Source organism: Nyctibius grandis, chromosome 4, assembly GCF_013368605.1.
Source record: "Nyctibius grandis isolate bNycGra1 chromosome 4, bNycGra1.pri, whole genome shotgun sequence".
Classification (NCBI taxonomy): domain Eukaryota; kingdom Metazoa; phylum Chordata; class Aves; order Nyctibiiformes; family Nyctibiidae; genus Nyctibius; species Nyctibius grandis.
In genome coordinates this window covers 62,451,024-62,466,376 of record NC_090661.1, presented here as the reverse complement: position 1 = coordinate 62,466,376, position 15,353 = coordinate 62,451,024, and the positions used below count along the sequence as shown (strand labels likewise).

Genomic DNA, 15,353 nt, shown 5'->3' with positions numbered 1-15,353 from the left:
ATACCCACCGTAGTCTATTTCAAAAATTTATTTTCCTAAAGAAACATTGCATAAATATATACCTTTTACAGTACTGATGCAGTAAATAACATTCACAAATAATATTTTCCTAGAAGTGTTGGTTATCACCTCAGCAAACACTATTAATGACTGTTTTCATTTAATAATAACACAACAGTTAAAAACCACAATTCAGTGATCATTTTAGCCCCAGTGATGATATCATCATCGTATGAAACAGTGCCATCTGCTACTATATCATTAATATTTATTTCATCTTGCAAAAGAATTATTACAGTTGATACTGACAAAGCTCTTTCTGCTCCAGCTGAAAAAGTCTGTGAATAAATCATGTCATGTTGAGATATGAAAAACAGGTCAATGGCTACTGAGCTGACATCTCCAAAAGCAGAACCTTCCCTGCAGCATAGCTTTAGGAAAACACGCTTCATTTGACAACATACATTCTTCTTAACAGAATCCTCTTAGCAGGTACTGCATCAAAAAAATTATTTAGCTGTATAAGTGGACAGGGAGAACATTCTGAGGAATGGAACTTCTTTTAAATTACAGATACATGGCATAACATTTTAAGACTTCATTTAAACCAACCTCCTTCCAGTTGATGTTATATACCTGGAGGCAAGAAAAATCCCCCTCAGGTGAGTTCTTTCAAGTGCCTCAGAGAAACTGGTGAGAATAGCACATTTTTTGAAAGAAATGAACCAGTAGAAAGCAGTGCATATTAGTATTAATGTTCTCCTCCACACAACTAAGTATCAGTTTCCTTTTCTACAAAGATTAAGTGACTGGCAATGCTTCTGTTTTATTGCTTAGCAACTAAAACCTTTACCAATGATAGGTAAGAGGAACCCCTGTCCAAGTGGGGCACATTTCTTTTAATTAAAACAAAATTATCTAAGAAGATCCTATTGCATTAGTAATTTATATGAAATAATATCTTAAATCTTTATTAAAAATAGGAAATAATCACTCTGAAAAGAGGATTATTCTAAACTGATTGCATATATACTCACAAATCATACTTGTTCCTTCAGCCATATTGTATTACTTATGAACAGCTACTGCCTCAGACAGACAACCGCTGCAAAATGAGGCATTTTTGTCTCTGTATACTAATGTGGTTGGTGGAGACATCGTTCTCTGACCCAAGTTCAGGTGCAGCATACTGAATCACATGTTATTTAGGAGCTACGACTCTGTGGTAAAAATGTGAGAGTGGTGATCCCTTCCATGTAACGTAAACGAGGAACAGCTTTTAATAGTTTTCTGAGTTCTGTTTTGGTTGGGAAATATTTTAGATATTCTTGTAATAAAAGGTAAAAGAAATCTACATAGTGATTATAAATTAAGACCAATGGCAACTTTTATTTACATACTTTAACAAACAGATTCAAGCAATTATTACATTAGTCATTCAGATTCTGAACATCACTATAAACAACAAGTTTATAGCAGGCCTAGCTAGTGTTGCATTCTTCATGGAGCTGTGATTAATTTCCAATATTTTTCTTTTTCCAACGAAGCCACCTCAGAGCTCTTGCCAGTGCTACTTGTCCCATGAGGAACGTGACAGTAAAGTTACGTTTATACCAATCTCTAGGATTCCAAAGTCAGGAAAATCATCAGCACACAGAACAAGAACAGGAAAAAGGTACACAATTATATTAAAATATCCTTTGGCATTGACAAATGACAATTCAGTGCCTTTTCTGTTCTTTATGGCAACACTTTTCCTGCCTAATGGGAGTAAAATAACCCGTGAAAAGGTCTATGTGAATAACCACATCCAGGAACAGATTACATGTGGACTATAGGGCTATAACTATTGAGAGCTTAACTGTAAAAAAGTTTTATGACCAAGTGTATTTGAAATCAGGTAAGATAAAATAATTGTAACCATATCTCATGTTTCAGAAGTAAAGCTGATCATTAAGCTATCTAGAAGAATTTCCTGCCAGTGCTGTGCTATGGGCAAGATTTGTTTGTGCATGTATGAAGATGTGTGTGTTGGAAAGGGCATAGCTGGTCACCTCTAAAGGGGGGGAAAATAAAATAATGACACTCCAAAGACTAATTATATAATTCAACACAGGAAACATTAGGTTTCTAATGCAGTACCCTTTAAAGATGATGCCTTTAATATTGCCAAAGTTAGTGTTTATATCTTTAAATAGTTTTTATGCAGCATGCATGACTTCTGGAGCCAATTCAAGATCTAGATAAAATAGTCTGTATCAGCCCCTTTTAATCTCTGAGAACTTGCTTCAAATTCTTGCCCAGTTACAAACTAAAGTAATATCATAATTTCTTTCTAGTTTCCAACAAGGATCCTCCCCTGTTTTGTAAAATGCTGCACAAGAAGCAATAGAATACACATATTGTAGAACTAGCAGAGAATATTAAACATTGGGATTTTGGTATTATCTTTGAGATCTCTGTGGGAAACCTTGCATGTACAGATCTAACACAAACATGAGATTCTAACCTCTCAGTAAGGACAGTAGCCAAAATCATGCTGACAAGCAGCACTGAGCTACCCCCTCAAATGTCATCTTAAATCAAAATATCATCCTAACATTGCAACTGTTTCTTTTCCCCTTTCATGTCTCATTTCCTATATCCTTCTCGAATTTTTTTTTCTCCTAAATTAGACTGTACTTCCAGTCTAAGTACCCTGAACTAAATATTCATGGCGTCTATGCACAGTCACTGCTTCAATTTTAACTAAATTTTAGATGTTGCAACACTTCAGCGGCCAGAGTTTCCAGGCCAGCTGGCAACACTGCAAAAGAACATACAGCTGAAGGCATAAACACATTTTTATAAAGCTCCACTGCTTTCAGGGCTGTGCAGTTCCACTTTGAAACTACAACAATGCAGCTGACACTACCTGATTTTACAAGGCAGCAACAAGGAAGGTCATGTTTAGGCACAAAGTCCGAACTCTCTTACCGTGAGGTCACTACAACAATGGCATCTGGTGACCAGTTCTAAGATAAACTATTTGCTTTCTCACTCATCAGTTATAGGCAATTTGAACAACAATCTTCTTACTAAAAATAAATTTTTACTTTCCATCTTTTCATGCTGTTGCTTAGGTTTATGGTGAGCTTCCCTCCTTACCCCGTCCCTCCATGGGCAAGATGAGATGTGCATATTTGTTTTAAATATTTGTTACAATAAAATTGTTCTTGCAGTATAGTCTGTTGCAGTATATGCACAATACATACAAAGAACCTGAATTTACAATGTGTTATAGATCAGTTATAGCGATGGTAGAATTCTCACTAGCATTACACCATTAGGAACCCAATAACACTTGACACCTTTGAGCCCAATAATCTATCAATCCAATACAGAGAAGAAACTGAAGTTGTGGTTTCATATTCAGTGGGCAGTGCTACTGTAACTGGATTAAGTGCTATCCTCCTCCAGCTTCTCATTCCCTCCTCATTTCTAGCCCTCTACCAAGTGTGCACAGCTACCTGCAGGGTAATGTGTTTGCAAGTCGTTTTTCAGTTGTTTCAGATCCCCAATCCAGTTTATCAAGTTGTTGTACAAACAGTAACACTGCAACAATGCAGCAGATGTTGTGAAGAGGCATGGTCGATGTGGGCTTACCCAGCTATAGCTCAGGTTCTACACAGGATGAGTTCAGGTGATCATTTTACTAATGCTTTGCCACACAAAAAACCCTCAAACTCAAGGCTAAACACTTTCATTTTTATTATATGCTTGCAAAATAATAAAACTAAGAATACTGAATATTATTATAATTAAACAATTTTCCTTTCAGATGAATCACATTTACTAGTCCTTATTTAACAGTCAACTAGAATCTGTTATATTGAAATTTCAACTGTTTTACTCGTATGTTTATGAGTTTCAATTGGCAGCATGAAAAGACCCATGCAATAAGAGAAAAAATTGTGTCTGATCTTGTCTCTCTGAATCTCAGACATGAGATTCATCTCTCCACTAAATCAACAATAAGCAGCAGAACTCAAATGATAAAGCAAATTTCTGTCAAATGCTAATAATAGAATTAAAAAAAATTCATTTTCTAAAATGACAGTTTTAGGTGGTGCTTTACCAATTACGGAAAAATATGTTCAAATTTTAAATTTGATTTTATGCCTTTCCCTTAGACTGTAATGCATAATAGCCAACATAAATACCTTCTACATACCTGTTATACTGCATATGCTTTCTAAAATTTTTACTTAGAAAGTCCTTGTAAAAGTCAGCCATTTCTTCTGCATTGAGTGTTGCTTTTTGACCTGAAAATAAGTTTTGGCACAACAATGTGAAGGTAATTCTTTGCATTAAAACACTGGGTTCAGATGCAGGAGAACTAGGTCTGACTTCTTGCTCCTACAAGCTTCCTCTGTAACCCTGAACAAGTTAATATGCTTTTATCTTCCAACTTTAAAAAATTTACCTCGGGAGCACAGCAGATTAAAAATACCGATCATCTTGAAGCTGGCATAACTCATAAGCCCTTATTACTTGTGAAAGTGATTATGTTTATCAGGTCTTAGACTATTTAGGGAACTAGTGGACCGCTATGAAAAACTCCATAGAGCTAGGAGTATCTATCCTTTGAGTAAAATTAAACTCTTGCAGGGCTGAAGTCTAAACAGCACCAGTAAGAGCACTTAGTAACTTAAATTTCCCCCCTAAAGCAAGTCAATAAATATAGAAAGAACACTATCCATGACTGACATGGTATTTTTAGACGTACATTTTTTTTCTGATGCTGTTGATAAATTTCAAGTAACTTATACCAAAGAGTGTTATGTTCTGAGATGTCAGATCTATTAACAAAATAATAGACAATTATTTTGTTAAGAAGCAAGTACAAAAGGTGACTCTGAATGTGCCACTCATAAGCAGAATGTAAGAGGAGGTGGATTCTCTCCACAGAACATGAAAGGAAAACCTGTGGCTACAGCACAGATGTAGAATCCTGAGAACCAGCAAATATTCTCAACTCTACCAGATAATTCCTATACAAACTTTCTGGCACTTTCATTGTTTCTAAAATGAAGGTCAAATTTGAATGTCCCAGGGGACATGGATATGATGAGGGAGATGGAATTGTGAATTTCAACTTGTTGCTGTTCCGAAATGCATTTTAAAGCTCCCGAGACTGATCACAGAAATGTAAATTATTGATCAGTTCTATTTGTCATTATTTACAAATCTAATATATTACAATGGATTAACATACTATGAGATAAATTTACTCTAAGACTATTTGAAGGCTGCCTACTTAACACCTATATTAATTTGTTTCTTCATACTGGTATCAGCAGAAGTGATTGTAGATTCACTTACATAAAAAAGTAAGTTTTGTTCCAACTGCTCATGTATATTGTTATTAGTCATTTTTGTATTATATAACAGAGTTAATCAACACATGCAGCCAATATAATTTTATTTCTAAGAGATGTACATGCTTACTATTTTTTATTTTATTTCTAGGATATAAAAACACAACAAAAAAACAAAACCAAACCAAAATGGCAATATAAAAGAAGCACTTTCTAAAGAACACAGAACTTAATTATTTCTCAACCACACACTGATCACCAGGATACAAACAGAAGAGAAAAATAATAGTCTGTGATACACAGAATGTGAGAGTAGATGCTTTACTAAACTCAAAGAGATCACTATTCTACGAATAAAATGTTCAACCTCATACTACAATGGCCAATTCACTGTCATTATGAAGGCATCTTGTTTTCAGTTTCACATAATGAATTAGAGAGGCAACTATTTTACAGCAACTGTGCTCAGGCAAAGACAGGCAGATAGCAGCTGCTGTCTCCTCAGAAGCTGTCTTATTGTCCCTCAAGGAAAAATATTGTGCCAAAGAGTGTGAATTTATTCATCCAACCATAGCATGCACTGGAGGCAAATGCTCTATAGGTTTAGCTCAGCTAGCTCACTGGGTTAGGAGGTGTGACAGGAAAAAGCTCCTTCCTCCTTAGACTACAGAACACTTATATTACTTGGCTAGGATTTCAGTGCATTCCCTCCAGCTGTGGGGAAGGAATTAGGGGAGGAATGGTGCAACAGATGATCTGACCCCCACATGCACATCTCTGAAGAGCTCCTCCCCTCTTTTTTTAATCATGCTCCTGAAAACACTTCTAAATCCTACCCTCAAGATTTACTTGTGTCAGAACACAAAGAGCACAAACTAACAAGATTCAAAGTTAAACAGAATTTAGAATGCATCCTAAACTATAAGCAAAGATCTCACTAACCTGTTTCATCTCTCATTTCCAGACCCTTGGCTTTCAGTCTTGAATAAATAAATTCTTCTTTTTCCTAAAACATGTTTTTCCACATTAGAATGTGATGTACTGAGTCCTTGCAGTTAACCATTGTTTTTAATCACATAGCAAAGTGTAACCCTTAATACCCTCTGAAATAACAAGCAATACTCATTATACTTGGAAATGTCAACAGAACATTTTCCTGAATCCAGTGAGTGAGTTACACCAGTAACTTTGTCACTTACATCCTGCTACCTGCATGCATCAATTAATTCATGCAAGTGTTCTCCTGAAACATATAAAACTTATTTGTGGAGTAAAGTTACAGCAGAGCTTCAGTATGGTTTGACAGGATCCAAACCTTCAGTTTATAAGACAAACTATGAAGATGAGCTGTATTGTATAACTGAGAATTTGAGCATAGAGAAAAACATGCAGCCTTAAAAAACTGAAATTACTTAGATGGAAACAGAATAATTATTTGTATCTAAGTTTTTCAAATTTAAAAAGCAGTTCTACGGAATTAAAAAACAAGCTTCATTTTTCTTCTCTGAGATCTTTGCAAGTTTTGGGAGGATATGATGATCAAAGATCATCACAAACGATGGTGAATTACTGAACCATTTCTGTTCTTCCAACAAAACTCAGCGTCTCTTAACCAATGCTGCAGTTGAGAAAGAAGACACACCACGACTGAAAAGTCCCCACTTTTAGCCTTGTTGGGATACACTACCTGTGAAACAGGGCATCTCCCTCATTCACCCTTGGTGATTATACCTAATTTTCTCACTTATGGCAGAGCAAGAAGAGCTGCAGAATCATTTTCAACACCCTCTCCAGTCACAGACAGGTCTTGCATGTAGGGTAGCTACAACTTTATATTTTCAGTGCAAGATAGGAAGAAGGCAAGTATCACTATATGCCACTAAATAGGCTCTTTAGTTTTCTACATCATTTTAAAGAAATGAATGACAGAAAAAGTAATTTCCATGAAGACACCATGCCTATTAAAGGAAATGGTATCAATTACGAGCCCGTAACAGTGGGCAGAACTGAACTCTACCTCACCCAGACCAAACCCCCTGATTTCGGGAGGATGGGTGGCAGCAGAGTGGCACTGGGCTTCGCGCCAGGCTCACCTGGCGGAAGGTGCAGTTGTGCCGCGCCCAGAAGTGCTGGTCGCAGGCCTGGGCCTCCTGTCGCGCCTCCCGCAGCCGCCGCTCCAGGGGAGACTCCTCGGGAGGCACGTAGAAGATGACCGGCCGCAGGTTGGAGTGCTTGTCCGGGGGGCCGATCCAGTCATTACGGGAGTGTGCGGGGGGGCTGAAACCCAGGCCCTTGAAAATACAGGCAGAATTCATTATGACCACGTTAGCAAAGTTTTTGAAGAACATCCCCATTTGAAATAGATTCCAAAACTCTACACAACCTTAAAACATATAACACAAGTTCAGAAATTATGCACATTCATTTACCTGACTGAAAACGACGGGATAAATTTAAAATCTACTTTTATTTAGAAATGCACTACGGAGAAGATATGTTTGACTCTTTTCCAACAGTCACGAATCATTTTTTTTTTAAACAACTTTTTTTTTTTTTCATTTTTGTATCACTGATATTCCACTTTCTTAAAATACTTAAAATACTTGATGGCAAGAACTAGTGATACCAGATGGTTTAGTAAAAGCAAGCCTCAAAGTAGGCCCTAAAAGGCCTACTCTGTGTAACCTTTAGACAGAATCAACTTTTCTTTCAGCAATTTTCCGTTCAGCTATAATAACGGTACATTCTGAAGCTAACAGCATGTTTTGAAGACAGGGCCTGCTTCTGGGACTGATCAAGCTTAGTGTTATAGTCATCACTGATTCTTGCTTGCGCTTAGTCTTAGAGAATCCAAGGTCTCTGTTAAATTCCTCACTAACTACAAAGAAGGGCCAGAAATAAGCAAGACTGTGAACAACATCTTTGTAGTGTCTTAAATGACTTGATTCATAGCTCTGGTGCCAGGAGTAGAGATAAATCCTGTAAGAACCAGAACAGTATCTTCTCCTTGGAGCCACCTGCGTGTGTCAACAAAAAGGCCTCGACCATGCTTGCGCAGAAGCGGGGTTATGCAGCAGACAGCATAACTATGGGGGGATTAAGACCACCAGAGACCCCCCAAGACCCCTTCCCCAGTTTAGAAGGGGAAGCATGCACAAAGACAATTACATAATGTATTAGCATATGTATAAGTTTCAAATTCATTTTGCTATAATGTATATAATGAGCGTGCTTTTGTTCTTAGGTGTGCATGCTAGGAGAGATCCCCCATGCACCCAGCGCTGCAATAAACCAATGTCGGCTTTCTAAACTATCATTTGGTTTAGAGAGTTTTCTTGGTTACTATTTTCCGGTAACACTGGCAAGTCCTAGTAAAATTTCTTCACGTAAAGGGTTATCAAGCATTGGAAGAGGGTGCCCTGGGAACTAGTGGAGTCACCACCCCTGGAGGTGTTTTAAAAGACGAGTAGATGTGGTGCTTAGGGACACGGTTTAGTGGTGGACTTTGCAGTGCAAAGTTAATGGTTGGACTCGATGATCTTAATGGTCCTTTCCAACCAAAACGATTCTATGATTCCATAAAGTCTGTAAGTCTTCCTAAGCGCTGCTTTCTTTGTGCATCCTTGTGAACACGCACAAGCGCGTAGCTTTTCAGGCCGGGTTTCGGAAGAACTGGCTCTAACAGCCCGCAACTTACCGCTGCCTTTGTAAGCGCGAGAACTGGCTCTAACAGCCCGCAACTTACCGCTGCCTTTGTAAGCGCGAGAACTGGCTCTAACAGCCCGCAACTTACCGCTGCCTTTGTAAGCGCGCTCCACTCCCCCTGCGCCTCAGCGCCCCGCCCGCCCAGCACGGGAAGGCCCGCCTGGTATTTACAAACACTGGGGGCGTTGGAAAACACACAAACAACCAGAGGCTGCGGGGAACGCAGGCTTTTACCGGGACGCAACCGCCCAGCGATGCTGAGTTACCGCGGGGGCAGCCAGGGCGGCGCGCCCCGCTCCCCGCTCAGGGCTCCACAGGGGCGGCACACCGCGAGGCCTCCCCCGCGGCAGGCCGGCTCCGGGACGCAGGAGCTGCCCCCTCCCCGCCCCCGCCCGGATTTACCGCACTCTCCTGCCGCTCCCCGCGCTCAGCCGTGGGGCCGCCGCCGGCTGAGGAGGACGAGGAGGAGGAGAAGAGGAGGCGGCGGCGGCAGCAGCAGCCGCCCCCCCGCAGCGCCCGGGCCGCCGCCATGACCCGCCCCCGGCCGGCGAGTGGCGCTTTACGGCGGTGTCGCAAAGGCAAGGCCGCGCGGCGCTGCGGTCGGGGGCGGTGCTGGGGAACGGGCCGCGTCCCTCGGCCCCGCCGTTCCCGCCTCCGCCAGCGCCCGGCCGCGGGGCGGGGCTCCTGGGCTGCGCTGCCGCTCGGCCCGTGGCGCAGCGCCGGGCCGGGCAGCGGGTCCTTCGGCAGGGGAGGTCGGCGGGTGAGGCGGCCGGGGCAGGGCGGGCGGGGGGCCGGGAGGGAGCGTTACGGGCGGGGGCGCTGAGGGGGTTCTGCGGGGCCGGGGGGAGGCGGGTGGGGACCAGCCTCTCCTCAGGTGCCTCTGCGCTCCCCCGCCCCCTGTCAGCTCCTTTCCCCGCTTCCTCGGGCCCCATCGCCGCGGTGGGGGGCGGGAGGTCGCTGCCATAGGGGCGTCTGGAGGGGGCCGCCGGGTGCTGAGGCGGAAGCGTCGGCTGCGGGGCCTGTGCGGGGGAAGGCAGGCCGGCCCTGGGCTTGTGGCACCCCGAGGGCGGTCGGGTTTTGCCGCTGTTTTTCCCCCGGGCTGCGGGTGTCCGGTTTGTTCTGCGATGCCTTCAGCTGCGGAGCAGGTGGGGAAGGGAGGGCTGGAGGTTGTGGGTAAACGCAAAGAGCTGGTGGTGCGGTAACTAAAGCATCACCCCTGCAGCCCGAGCGGGAGGAGGAGGTGTGAAACAACAGGGGAATGGCTATGAAGTGTCAGCCAAGTGGTTTATTCCTATTGCTAGCGATATTTAAAATAGCTGTAATGCTGAAGTGCTTCAGGTTGTCGTGAAAGTTGTGACATGTGCTTGCATAGCCCTTTATTAATTGCAAGTCTTGTTCTCACTTTCCTTGTAGTTCATCTGAAACTGGATGAAAGAAGAGAATGGATATGGGTAACCAACACCCATCCATAAAACGGTTGCATGAAATACAGAAAGAAGTCAAAGAGATTGAACAGCAAGTGCTTGTCTTCAGTGGTCTGTCTACTGATAGAGATTACAAGAAATTAGAAAGGAGTCTTACTAAACAGCTTTTTGAAATAGATTCTGTAGACACGGAAGGAAAGGGGGATATTCAGCAAGCCAGAAAGCGAGCTGCTCAGGAAACAGAGAGGCTGCTTAAGGAACTGGAACAAAATGCAAACCATCCACGCAGACTGGAAATAGAGGCTATATTCAAGGAGGCACAGTCACTTGTGGAACGTGAGATTACACCTTTTTACAAAGGAGGTAACTGTATAAGTGACGAATTTGAAGAAGGTATTCAGGACATTGTATTGAGGCTTACCCAGGTGAAAACTGGAGGGAAAATTTCTTTACGCAAAGCAAGATATCGCACTCTGACAAAAGTATGTGCTGTTCAGGAGATCATAGAAAGCTGTGTGAAGCAACAGCTGTCCCTGCCACTCTCTAATGATGCGCATCCTTCTGTCTCCAAAATTAACTCTGTAATGTGTGATGTGAACAAAGCAAGAGGAACTCTTATTGCGCTTCTAATGGGAGTGAGTAGTAATGATACCTGCAGGCATCTGTCCTGTGTGCTTACAGGCCTCATTGCCGATTTGGATGCTTTAGATGTCTGTGGTCACACGGAAATAAGAAATTACAGAAAGGAAGTAGTGGAAGAGATCAATAAATTGCAGAAATACCTGGACTTGGATGAAGAAGCAAATTCTACTCATGCTTACGATCTGGCACAAAATCAATCCATTCTAAAAATAGAAGAGATCCGCAAAAAAATGAAGGAAGTTAATTCTTTACTTTTAAAAACAGAGAATGCTTCTGATTTGTATTTGGGAACCAAAGCAGAATTGCAGGGATTAATTGCCCACTTAGATGAGGTGAGTCTGGGAAAAAACCCCTGTATTAGAGAAGCCAGGAGAAGAGCAGTAATAGAAGTTCAAACCCTTATAACGTATATTGATTTGAAGGAAGCACTTGAAAAAAGGCGAATGTATCCTGAACAAACTGCTGCCGAACATCAGTCTCATAAAGCAGTGTGGACTGTTCTTGGAAACCTGTCTCAAATTCAGCAGGAGGTGATTTCATTTGATGGAAACAGAACGGATAAAAATTACATGAGATTGGAAGAACTTCTTACGAAACAACTTCTAGCACTCGATGCTGTCGATCCACAAGGTGATGAGCGGTGTAAGGCCGCCAGAAAGCAAGCGGTAAAGCTGGCGCAGAATATTCTTTACTATCTGGACATGAAAACAGATGAATGGGAATATTGAAAACAGTCATGGCCTAACATGGAGCGCGTTTTCCTTTGGCACTTTATGCAGATCATTGGCAGCACATAATAAAAGTGGTGTGTTCCGTGCTTGCTTAAATCATGGAGATTGCATAAGCAGTTGACTTGGCTAGATGTCTGCTATCCCACGCAGTCACCCACTTGCCGTGGCAACTGTCAGTACGCCATCAGCAATTCTGGTCACAGCTATAAGCAAAGAAGTGTGATTCTCTGAAGGAATAGCTTAATACTTGATCAAATGCCTTCTTTTTTTTCCTGTTTTTGTTTTAATAACCTGTGCAATGTTCAGTGAATGCAGTTTTTTTCAAAGATAAAGAAACTGCCTTATGGTACAGTACTGGCAAAACTTTCAAGAGGACTGCACTTGAAAATTAGTACTCAACCATGAGGCTCCATCCAGCAATTTCATAGCAGTCTGGCTATACTCTTAATGTGTTGTTATGACAGAAAGTATTAAGGGCAAAAAACCTGCTGGCTTTTGGGTTGTACTTGATTTGTTCCATCCATCCCACCTTTCTGGGTGTTTAGACTTCTCAGTTAATGGAGCTATAATGCCAACTGCAAATTAGCGTTTACATAAGCAAAGCCAATTGTGTCTTTTTTTTTAATACCTGACCCCTCTGATTTGCAAAAAACAGGTCTTTTGTTGGTGGAAACTCTTTCAAATTATTGTTTTAAAGTACTGAGGCTTGGAGAGGAAAATCTGTACATACATACTGATGAGATAAATGGAATTTCGAGGATTTCACACACTGCCCCTGAAAACTGCACTGCTTAGGTGTCTTTTTAAACTCTGCTGTTTGATCTGGTTTTGACTTGTCTTTTCACATTTGGTAAAAACAGAATTCACTTTGAAGTGAATGAGCATTTTAGGATTATTTTTGTAAAATTAGGTAGCTATCTATAAAGATGTCCCTAAATGATGTAAATGTGTGTTCTGTATTTCATACTGGTCAGGTGTGGCTTCAAGCATGTCTTGGAAAAGACTTGTGGCAAATGTGTCTCCTTGCAACTCATCGCTTAATTGTTTCAGTAAGTTTGTAAATAAGCTTGCTTGTACTACTGTATGCACCTGCCTTTTTATTTGTGGCTGCTAGTGCCAATCACATTTCTACTATAGTATGTTTTTTGGCATTTTTTTGAGAGCATGGCATTAAAATGAATTAATTATAAAGATATATTTAATTATGGATACTTTGCACTTAGCTCTTTCGTGTTGAATTAATGAATTATTGTTCTATAGATGATGATTTGCACCACTTTAAGGAATAAAAACCATTTCGGAGGTTAAATATTTTTAGATCTATTTTTGACTGATTAGAGAAGACAGTACTGTCTGTGAGAGACAAGTGCCTTTATGACACCACTAACTTGCACCATTATGTGTAGATACAGGGACTGTTTACTGGCAGCTTGATACATTTGTAATCTTTGCAAACTGGATTTCTCACATCTATGTAATTCTAGTATAGTATGTGTCAAATTAACGTAGTGTGATCACATTTGTTCTATAGAGTCCTCAGAATGAGTATCAAATTTGGGAAATATTGATTCTGCTTAAAAATGAATGCATTGATATGGAGATGGGGGACTTTGGGCAGATCTTCTGTGCCTGCTGCTATAAGAAGAAGAGAATATATTTTCTCCATAACACGCTTTGAGGTGTAGATGAAAGGCTGCGTAACTTCAGAGTGTGAATATATTTTGTTGGTGCTTGTATGGGTGATTGCTTTGCAATTTTACTTGCCAAAAACAATCTCTTTTTTCAATTAAGTACAGTGCCTAAGGCACAATTTGGCAATGACAGAATGTTTGTTGGAGGATTCTCTCTGCTCCTTCAGAGATATCACCCCATTGAATTTCTCTCTCTTTACCTCAAGAAATCACTTCCCCTAGTTAAAATTCCAATCTATGTCTATATCTTATGTGGCTAACACAGAATATTATTAATGTCATACACATGATTTGTTTTACTCATTTCAAGCTTCCTACATGTTTGAACTGCAGCTTCTGATTTGCACTTATATTTTTAGGAACTATAAGAATTTGATAGCGTAATGATGTTACTCATTTTTTCTTTAGTATTACTGTCAGGTCTGCAGTGGTTGCTTGTAGATTGTTTAACAATTTAATGTCTGTGTTCTTTGGAGGTTACATGTAGCTTATAAATGTTTGAACCTCGTACATAAAAATGAGTAAGTATAGTTTTCAGATCTGTTCTATTTTAAATTTGTATGTCTTTTAGCTTTTCATTTTAACGATTGTTAAATTATTATGCCTGTATCTTTTAAGGAGGCAAATGTATAAGGTTAGTGTAATTTTGACTAACTGAGTAGAGTTCAGTAGCAAGATATTGTGTGGATCCTGTTTTCCATTGTTCTGTAATCTAGTAAATTGACTGTTTAAGTTTTATGGTAAAATCTTCATCTGGAATGGGATTAATTCACAGTTTTTGCATGAATGAAAATAATAAATTAAATATACTTAACCAAAAAAATAATGCACAGATTTTTCAAAATCTTGCTTTTGTGCTGAAGAATGTAATTTCTCTGTTTTTTATATCCAGAGATTGAGGGGGACACAACTTTTTATTTCCAATACGGCAGGCTAAAATAATCGGGGAAAATATAAATGGACCAAATTGCAAAAGCCTGCATTTTAGTACTATACTGAAATAGAATAACTTTTCTGTGTGCTCTGTCATCTACCTTAGAGCAAAATAAATTATTGGATATTTGGGGAGAGCTAGTCATACGTTGTGATTCCTATTTGTTAATTGTATTTCTTTTTAAACTAGTTTTCTTTAGTTATTTCAGTGTTTGTTTTTCTTGTTTACCACTCGAAGTGTTTTTTTCTGTGTTACCAGTTTGGAGGAGATTTTTGTTAAGTATGGTTCCTACTTTTTCAATTTAACAGAACTTAGTGTACATGCTCCTTATGGTGTATATGTCTTGATTTATTGCTGTGTAGGATATGGCATTTGTATATACAAATTCAAAATTTAATATTGCAGTGTTATATTCTTGAATATTAATAAAAATACATTACTACCTTTTACTAGGTATTCCTTTGAATGTTATGCCCTGCTGCCTTTCTCTGTTTATTTTTGAATGTGCGCAATCAGAATGTAAATGATTTTTGTCTTAGAAAAAGTGTTTTTATTAAACATATAGACATAAAGCGCTCTTTTTTCCCTCCTTCTTTAAAAGTTTGCATTTTCACTGCTGTATTTATGACAATAAAGTTCTTTGCATGGAAACCACTCCTACCTCTACTTGCTAAATCTGGTGCCTTTTGGTTTTCTCTGCATTCAGCCTTGCATTACAATCGTTACATCAGTTGCTGCTTGCATTCTTTGTTCAGCGATGGCTTTGCATACTCCTGGGGTTCAGCTGGATGATCACGGCAAAAATGCTTGTGGCTGTTTTAAGATCTTGACACATTTTTGTTGAAGGATGCTGCTGTAACAGATGA

General features: G+C 40.1%; 2 protein-coding genes across 2 annotated transcripts; one reads left to right on the top strand and one right to left on the bottom strand.

The window, feature by feature from the left end:
* Positions 1–1,362: 1,362 nt before the first annotated feature.
* COA8 (cytochrome c oxidase assembly factor 8) lies at positions 1,363–9,618 on the bottom strand. The gene is made up of 5 exons (XM_068399315.1): positions 9,468–9,618; positions 7,454–7,651; positions 6,303–6,366; positions 4,214–4,304; positions 1,363–1,620 (listed from the first exon to the last, which is right to left on the bottom strand). Exons 1-5 carry the CDS (start codon positions 9,594–9,596, stop codon positions 1,515–1,517), a joined length of 588 nt encoding a protein of 195 aa, XP_068255416.1. The 5' UTR covers positions 9,597–9,618; the 3' UTR covers positions 1,363–1,514.
* Positions 9,619–9,739: 121 nt separating this feature from the next.
* Positions 9,740–15,138, top strand: BAG5 (BAG cochaperone 5). The gene is made up of 2 exons (XM_068398665.1): positions 9,740–9,825; positions 10,479–15,138. Exon 2 carries the CDS (start codon positions 10,507–10,509, stop codon positions 11,857–11,859), a length of 1,353 nt encoding a protein of 450 aa, XP_068254766.1. The 5' UTR covers positions 9,740–9,825; positions 10,479–10,506; the 3' UTR covers positions 11,860–15,138.
* Positions 15,139–15,353: the final 215 nt, after the last annotated feature.

Bases quoted from the DNA above. Each gene is read 5' to 3' on its own strand.
- COA8 (XM_068399315.1), bottom strand. From the start codon at position 9,596: ATGGCGGCGGCCCGGGCGCTGCGGGGGGGCGGCTGCTGCTGCCGCCGC. The intron at 4,305-6,302 runs GTTAGTGAGATC...ACTTATTTTCAG, and splicing joins GGAAATGAGAGATGAAACAG to GTCAAAAAGCAACACTCAAT. The intron at 1,621-4,213 runs GTATGTAGAAGG...TTGGAATCCTAG, and splicing joins AAGCATATGCAGTATAACAG to AGATTGGTATAAACGTAACT.
- BAG5 (XM_068398665.1), top strand. From the start codon at position 10,507: ATGGATATGGGTAACCAACACCCATCCATAAAACGGTTGCATGAAATA.